We start from the raw sequence: 16,119 nt of genomic DNA, 5'->3' as shown, positions 1-16,119 counted from the left end.
TTCACAAGTTGGACTCTTTTCAGTAACCCATTCAACGGCTTGTGCCCGACCAGCCGGCTAATTATTCAAATTAGAATCATTACAGTATAACTGCACAATGAACAAATGTGTAGACGCGATGTGGCTTTACACCGAGTGGGAATGTTCCGTCTGAGGAAATAACTCTCTCCATAAACCTGGTGCAACCGAAATTCAAAGATTACAGAACACATCACATATCTGTTAATAATATTTCTGAGCACAATCTATTTTGAGAACAATCTACCCCAGCTCCCGTTCCCAGGTCACTGCTCTCTCTGTGAGGTGGTGGGCGGCTATTAAAAGAGCTTTTGTGTTGTGTTTGGTTGGAAGCGTCGAGTTGTTCAGCCGCCGAATCCATAGAGAGTGCGGCCCTGCCATTTCAGAGCGTACACCACATCCATGTCAGTGACTGTCTTGCGCTTGGCGTGCTCAGTGTAGGTGACCGCATCCATGATCACATTCTCCAGGAAAACCTTCAGCACCCCGCGGGTCTCCTCGTAGATCAGACCCGAGATCCGCTTGACACCGCCACGGCGAGCCAGGCGGCGGATGGCTGGTTTGGTGATGCCCTGGATGTTGTCACGGAGCACTTTATGGTGGCGCTTGGCTCCACCTTTGCCCAGTCCTTTGCCTCCTTTACCTCGTCCAGTCATGATGATTCTTCAGTCAAACTTCTGCTGAATGAAAAACGAACTGCTTCTGGCTGCTCTTATATACAGCCGACTCCGACCTGACTGAGAAAGCGCAGAATGAGTGAGGCGGTGAGGGGAGGAGACAGAGTGACAGCGTAACACAAATAATTCGACCCAACACAATCGTCGCTAAGCAAAAGGAAAAATATCTGTCATATTGGGTAGAAACAACAAAAACCCAAAGCAAACTCAATTGCTACTTGGCCCTAAACAGACAATACAACATGGCTGATTACCTGACCATGGTAAAGGATAGCAAACTGAGAAAAACCTTGACAATGTACAGACTTAGTGAACATAGCCTGGTGATCGAAAAAGGTAGACACAGGCAGACCCGGCTACCAAGAGAGGACAGGATATGCTCTCACTGCAGTCAGGGAGTGGTGGAGACAGAGATGCACTTCCTCACAGCTTGTAGAAAATATCAGGGTATAAGGGAGAATTTCTACCCAAAATTCACAAAAATATGCCCGGAATTCAGAAATTTGAATGACGACCAAAAACTCCCATACCTACTAGGGGAAGAGAGAAATTGTGTAACCTTAGCGGCACACTATGTTACAGCTTGCCATAAACAGAGGGACAACCACTAAATATAAGAAAAGAGTATATACAAATTATATGAATGTATATTCATACACTCAGGGATATATCTGTTTATACACTGTATGGATAGATCTGTATTTTTGTGTACAACCATGAATGTTTTTCGATGCTTTGGCAACATAAGATGTACCTTGTCATGCCAATAAAGCGATTTGAATTGAATTGAATTGATTAAACAGAGGGAGCGGGAGCGGAGGAGACAATTTCAAGAATGACAGACAGAGCAGAGAGCCGCCTCTGATCTTGCAGCTCTACCTCCAGCTTTCTGCAACCGCCAATTTCAAACCGTTAATCGACAGTAGAACCGAAAGACAGCACTCCGCACAAACCCTTACAGACTCGGACTTCATATTTAAGGGTTTCCTGAAACCAGAATCTTTTAAATAAGGTCCTGTTACAATTAACAATCAGTAATATTCCCACCTATATACAGTCCCTTCGATCAAAAGTCGACCCGTCTCCTTCCATGTCAATCTCCGACCTTATTCCTTCTCCCCACACTTCCCCACCCAGACTGGTTCAGCAGTTTACAAACACCTTATTCCAGCTGATTTGGGGAATCTCATGCGTTGGGGTTCGAGTTGTGACGCGGCGTCTCTCCGCCAGTGCCAGTGTCTCACAGAGACTCTCACCCTGAATTTGTGAACTGACAATCACCATGAACTGAGACTGGAGCCGAACACCCCCCCAGTTAGAGTGAGGTCCGTCCCGGACATCCAATTCTCTCTGTGTTTTATTGCAGACACTGGCGGAGGGGTGGGTGCAGTGAATGTTAGCGAGTCAGCAGGGAGCTGGGGTTCATGTGAAATTATTTCAATTTGGAATCTGAGCGTGGCCCCGGGACATGGATCATTTGATTCCGCGATCAGCTCTTTTTGGAAAGACGTGGATGGCTCTGAAAAGAGCCTTTGGGTTCAGATGTTTACAAGTTGTCCTTTTTTCTTTCTTTTGCTCGCTGCTTTCTGAGACTTTGCTGATTTGGGCTTGGCCTTCTGTTTTTCCACCTTCTTGGCCACCTTGACCTTTCCGCCTGTGGCCTTCTTGGGGCTCTTGGGCATCTTCACCGCCGCCTTCTTCCCAGACACCACTTTCGCTGTCTTTTTTGACCTTGGCGACTTCTTGGTGATCGTTTTCTTGGCTGCTGGTTTCCTGGCTGGAGATTTCTTGGCTGCTGGTTTCTTGGCTGGAGATTTCTTGACTGCTGGTTTCTTTACTACAGATTTCTTGGCTGCCAGTTTCTTCACCTTCTTTCCCTCTTCCTGCTGGGATTCCTTCTTAGCGAGCCTGAAGGAACCCGTGGCACACGTGCCCTTGGTCTGCTCCAGGGAGCCGTTTCCCACTTACCTCTTGATACTTAACCTGATCTGGCAACTTAACTTCAGCACATCGACGCCATTGGCAGCCAAAGCCTTCTTTATCGCGGCCAGCGATATCCCCTTGCGATCGCTGCCACTCACCACAACCTTGAGGATCTGCTCGCCCAACGTGGGTCCGGCTGGCTTGGAGCGGGGAGCCGCCTTCTTCTTCTTGCTGGGAGACTTGGTTTGAGCGATGGCGGCAGGAGGAGCCGCTTCGGCGGCTGTAGTATCAGTCATGTCCGCGACTCTGTAGAAAATCTCTCTGACAGTCAGAGCTGGGTCAGAAATGAAACGAGAGGCAGCGGCACAGAGCAACTTAAAGGCAGCGAGCGGACGGGGCGGAGACATCCTGCTGTCAGCTCCCGGCCCCTCCAGCCTCTCTGTGTTTCTCTCTCCTCATTAACTCTCCGAGTCCAATTAAACTCGGGCACTCCAGATTCCCAGACTGCCCTCTTTCTGTCTGGAAATGCGGGATGTTTGCTGTCGAGAAAGTTTCATCAGAATTCAAGGCAGCACGCCCACTGCAGTCAGAAAGGTCATCCCAAGATCAGAGGGAGACCATTATGCAATGCCCCAAGCACAGCTTTTCAGACGGGACAGCAATTTAGATGTACTTCCTCCAAACTGTGCACTATATACACGCCTTGCAGTGTGGTCCCCGCCACATTAGTTCAGTATCTGCCAGTCTCCAGTACTGTGTGTGTGTGGGGGGAATAGTTCTGTATCACTCAGTCTCTGGTGATTTATGTAATTGTGGGAATCATTCGCAACCTCAGTCCCTGTTACAGTATGTGAGTGTGGGATCCATTCATTTCCTGTTCGGCACTGATACCATGTGTCAGTGCTGGCTTCCATCTGCATCCGTCAGACTCTGATACCGTGTGTCAGTGTTGCGATTCATTCGGAATCTGTCATTCTCTGGTAGTGTACGTGTGTGTGATATTAATTCTGTATCTGTCTGTCATTGGGATGTGAGTGTCTAAGATTCATTCTGCATCTGTCAGTCACTGGGATGGTGTGCGAGTCGGAGATTCATTCTGTATCTGTCAGTCTCTGGTACTGTATTCTAGTGTCACATTAGTTCTGAATCAGTGTATCTCTCATACTGTCTTTCAGAGAAGAATTTTGCATGAATCTGCTACGCACTTGGTTTATGAAAGTGTGATTCTTACTGCATCTACCAGTCTCTGGTACTTGATGTTAGTTTGATATTCATTCAATTTCTGCTAGTATCTGGTACTGTATGTGAGTGTGGGACTGCATCTATCTGTAAATTAATTGTACTCATTCAGTATCTGCCAGGCCCTCTGATTCTCTGTTTTACTGTAAGATTCATTCTCTGTCTGTCAGCCTCTGTTCTGTATGTGTGTGTTAGAGTAATTATATATCTGTCAATCTCTGGTATTGTATGAGAGAGTGAGATTCATTCTGCACCAATCAGTCTTCAATATGGTGTTAAGTTTGTCTCTATCAATTGCAGGTACTTTGTATGAGTTTGTATTAATCCTGGGGCTGTCACCGTCTCATAATCTGTGTCAGTGTGAGATTCTTTATCTTTCTCTGCCAATCTGTGATACTGTATGTGAGTTTGAGATTTATATTATATCAGACAGTCCCTGGTATGGCATGTGAGTTTAGGATTTATTCTCTAACTGTCAGTCTCTGATACTGTATGTGAGAGTTAGATTAATGTTGTCTCTGTCACTATCTGGTACTGTATCAGAGTGTGAGATTTATTCTGTGTATCTGTCAGTCACTGATACTGTATGTGAGAGATTAATTCTGTCTCTGTCACTATCAGATACTGTCAGTGAGTGTGAGATTAATTCTGTGTATATGTCAATCTCTGACACCGTATGTGAGTGTGAGATTTATTCTGTACCTGTCAGTTTTTGATAATCTGTGTCAGTATGGATTGTTTCTGTATTAATCAGTCTCTGATACTCTATATAACAGGGAGGTTCATTCTGTATCTGTCAGTCTCTGGTATTATGTTTGAAAGTGAGATTCACTATTTAGCAATCAGTATTTAATACTCTGCATCAGAGTGGGATTCATTTTTTTCTCTATTTTCTGGTACTGTATATGAGTGTGGGATTCATTCTGTACCTGTCTGTCTCTGATTCTCTGAGATAGTGTGAGATTCATTCTTTCATTGTCAGTCTATGATTCTGTATGTGAGAATTAGATTTAATCAGTATCTGTCAGTCTCTGGTGTTGTATGAAAGTGTGGGATTCATTCTTTATATATCTATCTCTGATACTGTGTGTGACAGTTAAACTATTTCGGTATCTGTCCGTCTCTGGTACTGTGTGTGAATGTGGGAGTCATTATGTATGTGTCAATCTCTGAAACTGATTGTAAGACTGAGATTTGACTCAGAGACTAGGGTCCTGAATTTAAATAAAGGAAACTACGATGGTCTGAGGCACGAGTTGGGTAGGATTGATTGGGGAATGTCACTCCAAGGGTTAACGGTGGATAGGCAATGGCAAACATTCAAAGACCGCATGGATGAACTACAGAGTTTGTTCATCCCCGCTTGGCATAATAATAAAACAAAAACGGTGACTCAACCGTGGCTAACGAGGGAAATTAGGGAAAGCATAAGATCCAAGGAGAGGACATATAAATTGGCCAGAAAAAGCAGTAAACCAGAGGATTGGGCACAGTTTAGGATTCAACAAAGGAGGATAAAGGGATTAATTAAGAAAGGGAAAACAGAATATGAGAATAAGCTTGCAGGGAACATAAAAACTGACTGTAAAAGCTTTTATAGATATGTGAAGAGAAAAAGATTGGTGAAGTCAAGCGTAGGTCCCTTGCAGTCAGAATCAGGAGAATTTATAATGGGGAACAAAGAAATGGCAGATCAATTAAATACATATTTTGGTTCTGTCTTCACAAAGGAGGACACAAATAACCTTCCAGAGATGTCGGGGAACATAGGATCTGATGGAAGGGAGGACCTGAAAGAAATCAGTATTTGTAGGGAAATGGTGTTAGGGAAATTGATGGGATTGAAGGCCGATAAATCCCCAGGGCCTGATAATCTACATCCTAGGGTACTTAAGGAAGGGGCCCTAGAAATAGTAGATGCATTGTTGATTATCTTCCAACATTCGATGGAATCTGGAACAGTACCCATGAATTGGAGGGTAGCTAATGTTACACCGCTATTCAAAAAAGGTGGTAGAGAGAAAATGGGGAATTACAGACCAGTAAGCCTGACATCGGTATTGGGGAAAATGCTAGAGTCCATTATAAAGGATGTAATAGCAGAGCACTTGGAAAACAGTGACAGGATCGGACAAAGTCAACATGGATTTACAAAAGGTAAATCGTGCTTGACTAATCTACTGGAATTTTTTGAGGATGTAACTAGTAAAATAGGTAAGGGAGAACCAGTGGATGTGGTGTATTTGGACTTTCAAAAGGCTTTCGATAAGGTCCCACATAAGAGATTATCATGTAAAATTAAGGCACATGGGATTGGGGGCAAGGTATTGACTTGGATAGCGAACTGGTTGGCAGATAGAAAGCAAAGAGCTGGAATAAACGAGTGGCAGGCAGTGACTAGTGGGGTAATGCAGGGATCGGTCCTTGGACCCCAGCTATTCACAATATATATTAATGATCTAGACAAGGGAACTAGATGTAATATCTCCAAATTTGCAGATGACACAAAGCTGGGTGGGCGTGTGTGCTGTGAGGAGGATGCCAAGATAATACAGGATGATTTGTACAGGTTGGGTGATTGGACAGAAGCATGGCAGATGCAATATAATGTGGATAAATGTGAGGTTATCCACTTTGGTGGCAAAAACAGGAAGGCAGATTATTACCTGAATGGCAATAGATTGGGAGAAGCGGAAGTGCAACGAGACCTGGGTGTCCTTGTGCACCAGTCGCTGAAGGTAAGCATGCAGCGGCAGCAGGCGGTTAAGAAGGCAAATGGTATGTTTGCCTTCATAGCGAGAGGGATTGAGTACAGGAACAAGGATGTCTTGCTGCAGTTGTACAGGGCTTGGTGAGACCACATCTTGAGTATTGTGTGCAGTTTTGGTCACCTTATCTGAGGTAGGATGTTCTTGCCATGGAAGGAGTTCAGCAAAGATTCACCAGGCTAATACCTGGGATGGCAGGAATGACATATGAGGAGAGATTGGGTCGATTGGGCTTCTATTCGCTGGAGTTTAGAAGAATCAGAGGGGATCTCATTGAAACTTATAAAATTCTGACAGGACTGGACAGACGAGATGCAGGGTGGATGTTCCTGATGATCGGGGAGTTCAGAACCAGGGGTCACAGTCTAAGGATAAGGGGTAGGCCTTTTAGGACAGAAATGAGGAGGAATTTCTACACCCAGAGAGTGGTGAACCTGTGGAATTCTCTACCACAGAAGGCAGTAGAGGCCAATACATTAAATATATTCAAGAAGGAGTTGGATATATTTCTTAAGGCAAAAGGGATCAAGGGGTATGGGGAGAAAGCAGGGACCGGGTACTGAACTTGAATGATCAGCCATGATCGCATTGAATGGCGGAGCAGGCTCGATGGGCCGAATGGCCTACTCCTGCTCCTATCTTCTATGTTTCTATTTATATATGCTATATATATCAGTCTCTTGTGGCCTATCTTGGAATTAGATTAATTCTGTGTCTGTCAGTCTCTAGTGCTTTTTGTGAGAGTGAGAATCATTCTGTACCAGTCAGTCTTTAATAATCGGTGTCAGTGTGGAATTCATTGTGTTTCGATCATTTTCTGGTATTGCATGTGTGTGGGACTCATTCTGTGTCTGTCACACTCTGATATTCTGTGTCAGTGTGTGATTCAACCTGAACCTGCCAGTCTCTGGTACGTGAATGTGTGTTTTACTCTGTAACTGTCAGTTTCTTATATGTGAATTTTGTTTTTTACTCCAGCAGTCAGTCTCTGATATGTGAGTGTGGGTTTTATTCTGCATCTTTTAATTTCTGTTCTGAGAGTGGGTTTTGTTCTGTTTCTGTGAGTCTTTGGTTTGTGAATGTGGGTTTTAGTCTGTGTCTGTCTGTCTATCGTATTTGAATGCATTTTTTATTCTCTATCTATCAGCGTCTGAAGTGTGAGTGTGGGTTTTATGCTATAACTGGCTGTTTCTGATTTGTGATTGTGAGTTTTACTCTGCATCAAACAGTCTCTGGTTTGTAAATGTGGGTTCTATTCTATACCCATCGATCTCTGGTATGGTAGTACTGGTTTTATTCAGTTCAAATCCATTTCCGATACATGAGTGTGAGTTTTGCTTTCTCCCTGTCAATTTCTGCTATGGAAGAAAGGGTTCACTCCGAATCTGTAATTTTCTGGTTCGTGAGTGTGGGTTTTCATCTTTAACTGTCAGTCTCTGCTTTGTGAGTGTCTTTTTCACAATCTTCTTTTTCTGCTATGCAAAGGTGTGTTTTATTATGTACCTGTCAGCTTCTGGTATGTGAGTGTGGGTTTATTATGTATCAGTCAGTCACAGGTGTGTGAGTGTGAGATTATTCTGTCTCTATCAGTTTCTGGTATCTGTGTGTGCATTTTTCTTTGTACCTGTCAGTGTCTGGATTGTGGGGACGGGCTTTATTCTGTACTTCTTGATTTCTTGTATGTGCAAGTGGTTTGTATTATGAACTTTTCAGTTTTTGTTGTATGTGTGGATTTGATCAGTGCCTGTTAGTTTCTGGGATGTGAGTATGAGTTTTACTCTGTATCTGTTAGTCTCTGGTATGTGAATGTGGGACTTACTGTGTATCTCTCAGTCTTTGGTGTGTGAGTGAGCGTTTTATTCTGTATCTGTCTCTGGGACGTGAGTTGTGCTCTATAAATTGTTATACTCTATGATGTGTGTGTGGGTTTTACTCATATATATATATATATATCATAATCGGGGTTGTGTGTGGGGGTTTTACTCTGTATCTGTCATACTCGTGGATGTGTGTGGGGGTTTTATTCTGTATCTGTTAGTCTTTGGTGTGCGCGGGTGGGTTTTACTCTATCTGTCAGATTCTGCTTTACGAGTGCCAGGCTTTAATCTTTACCTGTCAATTTCTGGCATGGAAGCGTGCTCTGACAATCTCTAGTGTGTGAGAGTGGCTTTATTCTGTGACTGTGATGCTTGAGGGGCCATATGGCCTACTCCTGCTTCTAATTTTTATATCTATGGGATGTGAGTGTGGGTTTTTGACTGTAATATTCAGTTTCTGCCACGTGTGTGTGTGTTTCACTCTGTGCAGCTCTGTCTCTGGGATGTGTGTGTGCATTTTTCTTTGTAACAGCCAGAATCTGGTATGTGAATATGTGCTTTATTTTGTACCTGTGGTTTCTGGTATATGTGAGTGTGTTGTAATATGTATCTGTCAGTTTCTGTTCTATGATTGAGGATTTTACTCTATTCCTGACAATCTCTGGGATGTGAGTGTGGATTTTTTTTTTTAAACTGTCAATCTCTGGAATGTGTTGCATTTCACTACCTTCAGTTTCTGTTATGCAAATCTTGGATGTATTCTGCACCTGCATTTTCTGGTATGTGAGTGTGAGTTTCACTCTGTATCTCACAGTCTCTGGTATGTGAGTGTGAGTTTCACTCTGTATCTCACAGTCTCTGGTTTGTGAGTGTGAGTTTCACTCTGTATCTTACAGTCTCTGGCATGTGAGTGTGGGTTTGTCGCTGTACCTGTCAATTTCTGCTGTAAGAGTAAGGATTTTATTCAGTACCTGACAGTTTCTGGGATGGGAGTGTGGAATTTAAACTGCACCTGTAAGTCACTGGTTTGTGAGTAATGGCATTAATCTGTATCTGTTATTCTCTGGTGCCTGAGTTTTGTTTTCCTCTTCATCGTTCAGAGTCTGGAGTGTGAGTGTGGGCTTTACTCTGTACCTGTCAGTCTCTGGGATGTTATTCTGTATCTGTCAGCTTCTGGTGTGCAAGTGTGGATTTCACTCCGTACCTTTCTGTCTCTTGTATGTGAGTGTGGTGTGATCTCTGTAAATGTCAGTTTCTAGTACGTGAGTGGGGTTTTATGCTGTCCCTGTCAGTTCCTGTTATATGATTAAGGGTTTTAATCAGTCACTGACAGTTTCTGGGATGGGATTGTGGAGTTTAGCCTGTATCTGCCAGTCTATGCTTGTGCGTGTTGGTTTCCCCCTGTACCTGTCACTCTCTGGGATGTGAGTGCGAGTTTCACTCTGTATCTGTCAGTCTCTTTTAAATGAGTGTTGATTTTATCTATAGCTTTCAACCTAGTATGTGAGTGTGAGTTTTACACTATAGCTATCGGTCTCTAGGATGTGTGTGTGGATTTTACTCTAACTCAATTCCTAGTATATGAATGTAGTGTTTTGTCTGTACCTGTCAGTTTCTGGTGTGATTGTGGATTTTATTTGTACCTGTCTGTCTCTTTTGCGAGTGTGGGGTTTATTCTGTAACTGTCAGTTCTCCTAATGTTTGTGAGTGTGGGATTGATTATTTACCTGTTAGACTGGTATGTGTGTGTGTTAAAATTCTTATGTAATTGGCAGTCTCTTGTACTCTACTGTACCTGCTCTGTGTGACTGTTGGATTTCATTCCTAATCCGCCTTGTGTAGGCCAGTGCTAGTTTGAGATTATCAGTGACTGTCTCAGGAGGAGGTGTGGTTCAGTCCATTACCACTGATTCTCTAATCTTGTCCGTTAGTTGTTGGGTTTGATAATCCCTGTACAGCCAGCAGCGTGGATTGACACCGTGTCATTGTCTATCCGTTCGTGTGTGTGTAAGGGCGTGAAAATGGATCTGCCTCTCAGTGCGATTTGATTTGTCATTGAAACAACATCTTATTCGACTGCTGCAAATGACAGGGGAATTCATAACGTGAAAGGGGGGATTCCGGTCACTGTGGGACTGACTGTTTCTGTTGCCTGTGATATTAGGACTGAGGCCAGTTCTGTGTCTCTGCGCTCTGTGACCGATAATGTACTTACTGTGAGTGAGGGGGAGCTGCCTGCACTGTTCCTTGTGTTCCGGGTCGATGACAAACCACGTTTGTTCTGACTCATTGAAATATTTTGCTATGAGAATAATAATACGAGAACAATATTAGTTAAAAGATAACGACAGGTTCCGGGAGAATATAAAAATACAGTTATAATTAAGGTGTCTGTTTATAATGAAGTAAATTATCTGAAGCGACGAAACCGCAATACAAACCGTGTCATTGCCTGACCTCACTGCAGTACAGCGGCACTCAGAATCTCCACACCAGGTGTGTAGGACGGTTCTACAGTAAGTTATCAGCATCCAGACACAACCCAAACCCAGCACTGGATCATGAATGGGACCACCCGATTGCACAGTGCAGGGTTTAATCTCCCATTCCAATGGGACTACCTGTACAATACAGAATGGCTTCCTGGAATATAACCACAGGTAGCTGGACTGTACAAGCAATTGCTTTCAGTCTATTGAAACCGAGTTGAGGGCCTATGTAGTTAACAGAATGTCACGGAACCCGGATGCTGATGTATCTGAGAGAGCTGCGATGTATCTCCCGATCACCAGCAGCACTTTTCTGGAGAACTCAACGCATCGAAAGTAATTAACCGATTTTTGAATTGTGTCCTTTCACATTTCTCTCCTGCTGCCTGCAATAGTTGCATTTTGTGAAACTGCCCACATCCTCAATGCCAGGCTGTGCTTCCACTGTTCACTGTCCAACAACAACAGACGCGGTGAGTTTGGAACTGAATCAGGAACATCCAATACTGATTTGGGGAAAGAAAGCAATAATGATTTGAAAAAGCGAAGTGATTTACTTTCTATGTTACCGTACACTGGACAATCACAGCCCGAGAATGGCCTCTCCGTTTCCCCACTCACTCAATGTTCCGGAAATTGTTCCCGCCCCACTCTGCCTCTTTCAAACAGTCCCCGGTTTCCGCTGAACTTGCCCCGTCTCAAAGCCCATCTGTGGACACAGTCCCAATGCGATGTGCTGCTGTGAGGAGGCTGCTGTTTGCTCCCTTACTCGGGCCCGTGATATCTCCGCTCCCTGATGTGTTCAGCGATCATCAGCCGAGCACAGAGGAAACGGCCCCCGCTGGCAGAGCTGGGGGAGGGGAGCTCGCATGGGCCCTTCCTGTCGCTTTAAACACTGTGCGGGGAGAGGGGGAGGAGCATAAAACTATTAAACTATTTCAGTGCTGAACCGTGACAGCTGGAGGCGGAGCTGAAGCTCAGATTACGCTGTCTCTGCTCTGTCTGTCACTCTGATCCTGTCTCCTCCCAGCCTCTCTCACACTCTGCCTTTCTCGACCCGAGCCGGGCTGGCTTCATAAATTCATCAGGACGGCGAGTGTTTATCATTTAGTTTATATTCCTGTGAGGAATCGTCATGTCTGGAAGAGGTAAAGGAGGCAAAGGTCTGGGAAAAGGCGGAGCCAAGCGCCACCGTAAAGTGCTTAGTGACAACATCCAGGGCACAAAACAAAGGCTCTTCTTAGAACCCCCCACCTCATCACAGAGAGAGCAGCGACCTGGGACCGGGAGCGGGGATATATTGGGGTGAGGAATAGCGTCAGAATTATAAGCATTATTATGGGGTTACATGTGAATCTTTAACCCGGACCCCGTATTCTTCCCTCACAGTGAAATGCTCTTTTAGTCTTCCTGGGTGTCCATGCGCTCAGTGTTCTGTTTCCATTCAGCTTTTATATATCAGACAGATGGTGTGACGGGGAACCGGAGCTTTCCACCTCACAATAGGTTAAACCGAGCTTCTATGACAAGAGGCCAACTTGTGAGATTATTCTCCGTCTGAAGTTTGCTTCCTGCACAGATACTGTCGGGGATTGTGAAATTCAAGGGTTTATGTAAAGTCATTGGATGGACTGTAATGTCTCTAGGTCTAACTGTCGGATCCCGCTGTAATCTGAGGCTACAGGATTGGTCGCTTGATTGGAATCCCATTTCCTTAATAGAATAAACTATTGGCCTCAATTGATCAATTTTAAAATTAAGTTTGAAACATTCCACCAAATTCAAAAAAGAAAGACTTTTATTTATAATTATTACATTCACCAGAGACAGACGTTAAATTGGGGCAGTTTCACTAATTTTCTGAGAATTTCCTCATCAGATTGACAGGACGTTAGCCAGAATGAATAAACTGACGAAATCAGTGCATTAAACTGGCGGCTCCTTCACAGAGGCTGTGGGTAGCTCTTAAAGGACCCTTTGTGATTTATATATTTCTGTCAGTAAATTGTGGAGTTTTACTTGGAGCTGGCATTCTTGGCCACCCCGTGCTCGGACAGCACCAGACTCACGGCGGTCTGGATGTGTGGACACAATCCGCACTCTCCAAACTATTAGAGGTTGGTGCCATCTCCTGGCTGAAAGCAAGTGCTGCAACAAGAGACAATGAATCAGCAGAAACCATTTTAAATTCGACAGTGATACCTCAGCACCGTGTTTATGTTCCGCTTAAAACCATTGCCAAGTAGTTTATTGGTCAAGCTGAAAACTCCAAACAACCATTAAAAGCAGATGGACGCGCTCACCCGATTCCAGCGTGAACAGTGTGGTTGATCATTGAGTGTGGGATAGACAATTCCTCTGTCACTCTGGTACTATGTGACAAGGTGAGATTCACTGCTGTATATGGGATAGATACTGTATCTGTCACTTTCTGGTACTGTCTCAGTGTGGGATTGACAGGTGAGTATAGGAAAAGACCTACCACGCACTCACTCACTGGTACTGCTTGTGAGTGAGGGAGTATTCGTTCATACAGGATAGCAATTGTATCTGTTACTCATTTACGGTGTGGCAGCATTTGATTGTCAGATGAGTGGTGGATAGATAACTTAATCGACAAATCTGTGAATTTCAAAGTAGAATGTAAGATTTAACATGTTAATTTAGGTCTGAGATAATTGTGACCCATATAACAGAACAGTAACCAGCCCTTTCAAAGATAATGTGGGTGGCTCTGAAAAGAGCCTTTGGGTTATTAGATTGAATCTTGTCCGGTTTACTTGCTCTTGGAGCTGGCAGTGCTGGTTTTCTTGGGCAGCAGCACCGCCTGGATATTAGGCAGCACCCCGCCCTGAGCGATGGTCACCCCTCCCAGCAGCCTGTTGAGCTCCTCGTCGTTCCGGACGGCCAACTGCAGGTGTCTGGGGATGATGCGGGTCTTCTTGTTGTCGCGGGCGGCGTTGCCGGCCAGCTCCAGGATTTCAGCGGTCAGATACTCGAGCACAGCAGCCATGTAGACCGGGGCTCCGGCACCCACACGCTGAGCATAGTTGCCCTTTCGCAGGTGCCTATGAACACGGCCCACAGGGAACTGCAGTCCGGCCCGGGATGAGCGAGACTTGGCCTTGGCCCGAGCTTTACCGCCGGTTTTTCCTCTTCCAGACATTTGCAAAATTAACACGGTCAAAGAAAAAGTGAGAAACTCCTCCCACATCTGCCCTTCTTATACCTTCTGGAGGAATGCAGACAGCGTACTTGTGATTGGTCGCTCTGTGGTGAATTTCATTGGTGTTTTCCGGTGACCAATCACAGTCTGTTTTTCCCACCAATGAAAAGAGGGCGGAAATAACTGCTTCAACAGTCAGACCTCCAACGATTTTTTAAATTTCAAAAACCCCGCCAATAATTTTTAAATTGAGGATTATGTTAATAAATCCACCTTTAGCCAAAGATTTCCAAGCACGTTTTATTCCCTGTTGTATTATTCCATATTTCCCTTGCACATTCCAGGCTGTGACAATCAGGATTATTTGCGTGTTCAATTTCAGAATGTAACGGGCGGGAATCAATGCCCATTGATTCTGTAAGCGGACACATTCCAGCTTAATCTTTGTAACAGTGAGGTTTCAATAATTATCGATCGATCCTTTGCACAGGCGGGAGTGAAAACAGAACCGGGAGCCCTGTGAAAAGAGAAGAGGGACAGTGTTCAAACTGCCCCCGTTCCGGTCTCTGTCAGAACTCCCATTCTGGGCTGTTACATTGCAACAAGTCTCGGGTTAATAAACCCCCAACATTTATTTTCAAAACTTGAAAACGCCTTGAGAGAACGATGTGACTGGAAACTGAGTCTTACCCCTAGAACAAGCTCTTAATTCTTCGGCAGGCGTTGTAAATGAACGGGTCAGAGAACAAAGGGAAATAACGACCAGGGATCGTGTTTGCAGTTTACTGGTACTGGTCGAGAAATTCAAGTGACACTAATGTCGAACAAGACATTAAAACTGATGAAGGGTCCCAGACCTGAAACGTTAACTTTTTCTCACCACGAATGCTGCCTGACCTGCTGAGTCTTTCCAGCATCTTGTTATTTCAGATTTCCAGCATCTGCAGTATTTTGCTAGATGACATTAAAACTGCTAATTTGAGAATTCAAATCTAAATCTACTGCTAAGAACTTAAGGTTCTCAAACCTGTTCAGGAAAAAATTACAGTAAATTGTGTCTAAATGGAGATGCGATTGTGTCGCTCTTTAAGAGATTGTGGGTGGCTCTTAAAAGAGCCGTTGTGCTTTGGGTTTGTTCTTTCAGGACAGCGTGGAGTTTTACTTGGAGCTGGTGTATTTGGTCACCGCCTTTGTCCCTTCCGACACGTCATGCTTGGCCAGCTCCCCGGGCAGCAGCAGGCGCACGGCGGTCTGAATCTCCCGGGAGCTGATGGTGCGCCGCTTGTTGTAATGGGTCAGGCGGGAAGCCTCACCCGCGATGTGCTCGAAAATATCGTTCACAAATGAGTTCATGACGCCCGTGGCCTTGGAGGAGATGCCGGTGTCTGGGTGAACCTGCTTCATCACTTTGTAGATGTAGATGGAGTAACTCTCCTTCCTCGATTTTCTGCGCTTCTTGCCGCCCTTCGCTGCCGGTTTAGTGACGGTTTTCTTGGCGCCTTTCTTGGCCGCTGTTTTCTTTTCGTCAACCATTCTCAAACTCGATTTCAGACACAAAATGACGCAACCCCGCTCCAGGCCAGGCTTAAATAGGCTGCCCCCACAGCCATATGCTAATGAGGGATGGGTGAAGACAATGATTGTGATTGGTTTGTTAGGAGTGATGTCAAATTCCATTGTTCCGCATCTCTCTGATTGGCTTCTTTACGTATCCATTCAGATTGAGTGATTGCTACCAGCATGCCCCCTGCAGTCAGAAAGGCCATTCCAGGAGCAGAGGAAGCTTCATCTGCCCATTGACCATTTCCCAGCCCATTAACCTGGCGCCAAGCACTCCTGACGCACGGGACAGCAATTTAGATGTACTTCCTCCAAAATGTGCACTATATCCACGCCTTGTGGTGTGGTCCCCCCACTTTAGTTCAGTATCTGCCAGTCGGTGGTACTCTGTGTGTGGGAGAATAGTTCTGTGTCACTCAGTCTCTGGTGATTTATGTAATTGTGGGAATCATTCTCAATCTC

General features: G+C 44.7%; 1 protein-coding gene and 1 pseudogene across 1 annotated transcript; both read right to left on the bottom strand.

Moving 5' to 3' along the window:
- Positions 1 to 2,233: 2,233 nt before the first annotated feature.
- LOC147098340 (histone H1-like) lies at positions 2,234 to 2,914 on the bottom strand (annotated as a pseudogene).
- Positions 2,915 to 15,156: 12,242 nt separating this feature from the next.
- On the bottom strand, positions 15,157 to 15,886 carry LOC147098339 (histone H2B-like). Its single transcript, XM_085970100.1, has one exon. It carries the CDS (start codon positions 15,772 to 15,774, stop codon positions 15,256 to 15,258), a length of 519 nt encoding a protein of 172 aa, XP_085826226.1. The 5' UTR covers positions 15,775 to 15,886; the 3' UTR covers positions 15,157 to 15,255.
- Positions 15,887 to 16,119: the final 233 nt, after the last annotated feature.

Source organism: Somniosus microcephalus, chromosome 29, assembly GCF_052327205.1.
Source record: "Somniosus microcephalus isolate GS21.2 chromosome 29, FLI_Smic_1.0, whole genome shotgun sequence".
Taxonomy (NCBI): Eukaryota; Metazoa; Chordata; class Chondrichthyes; order Squaliformes; family Somniosidae; genus Somniosus; species Somniosus microcephalus.
This window is presented reverse-complemented; position numbering and strand designations above follow the sequence as displayed.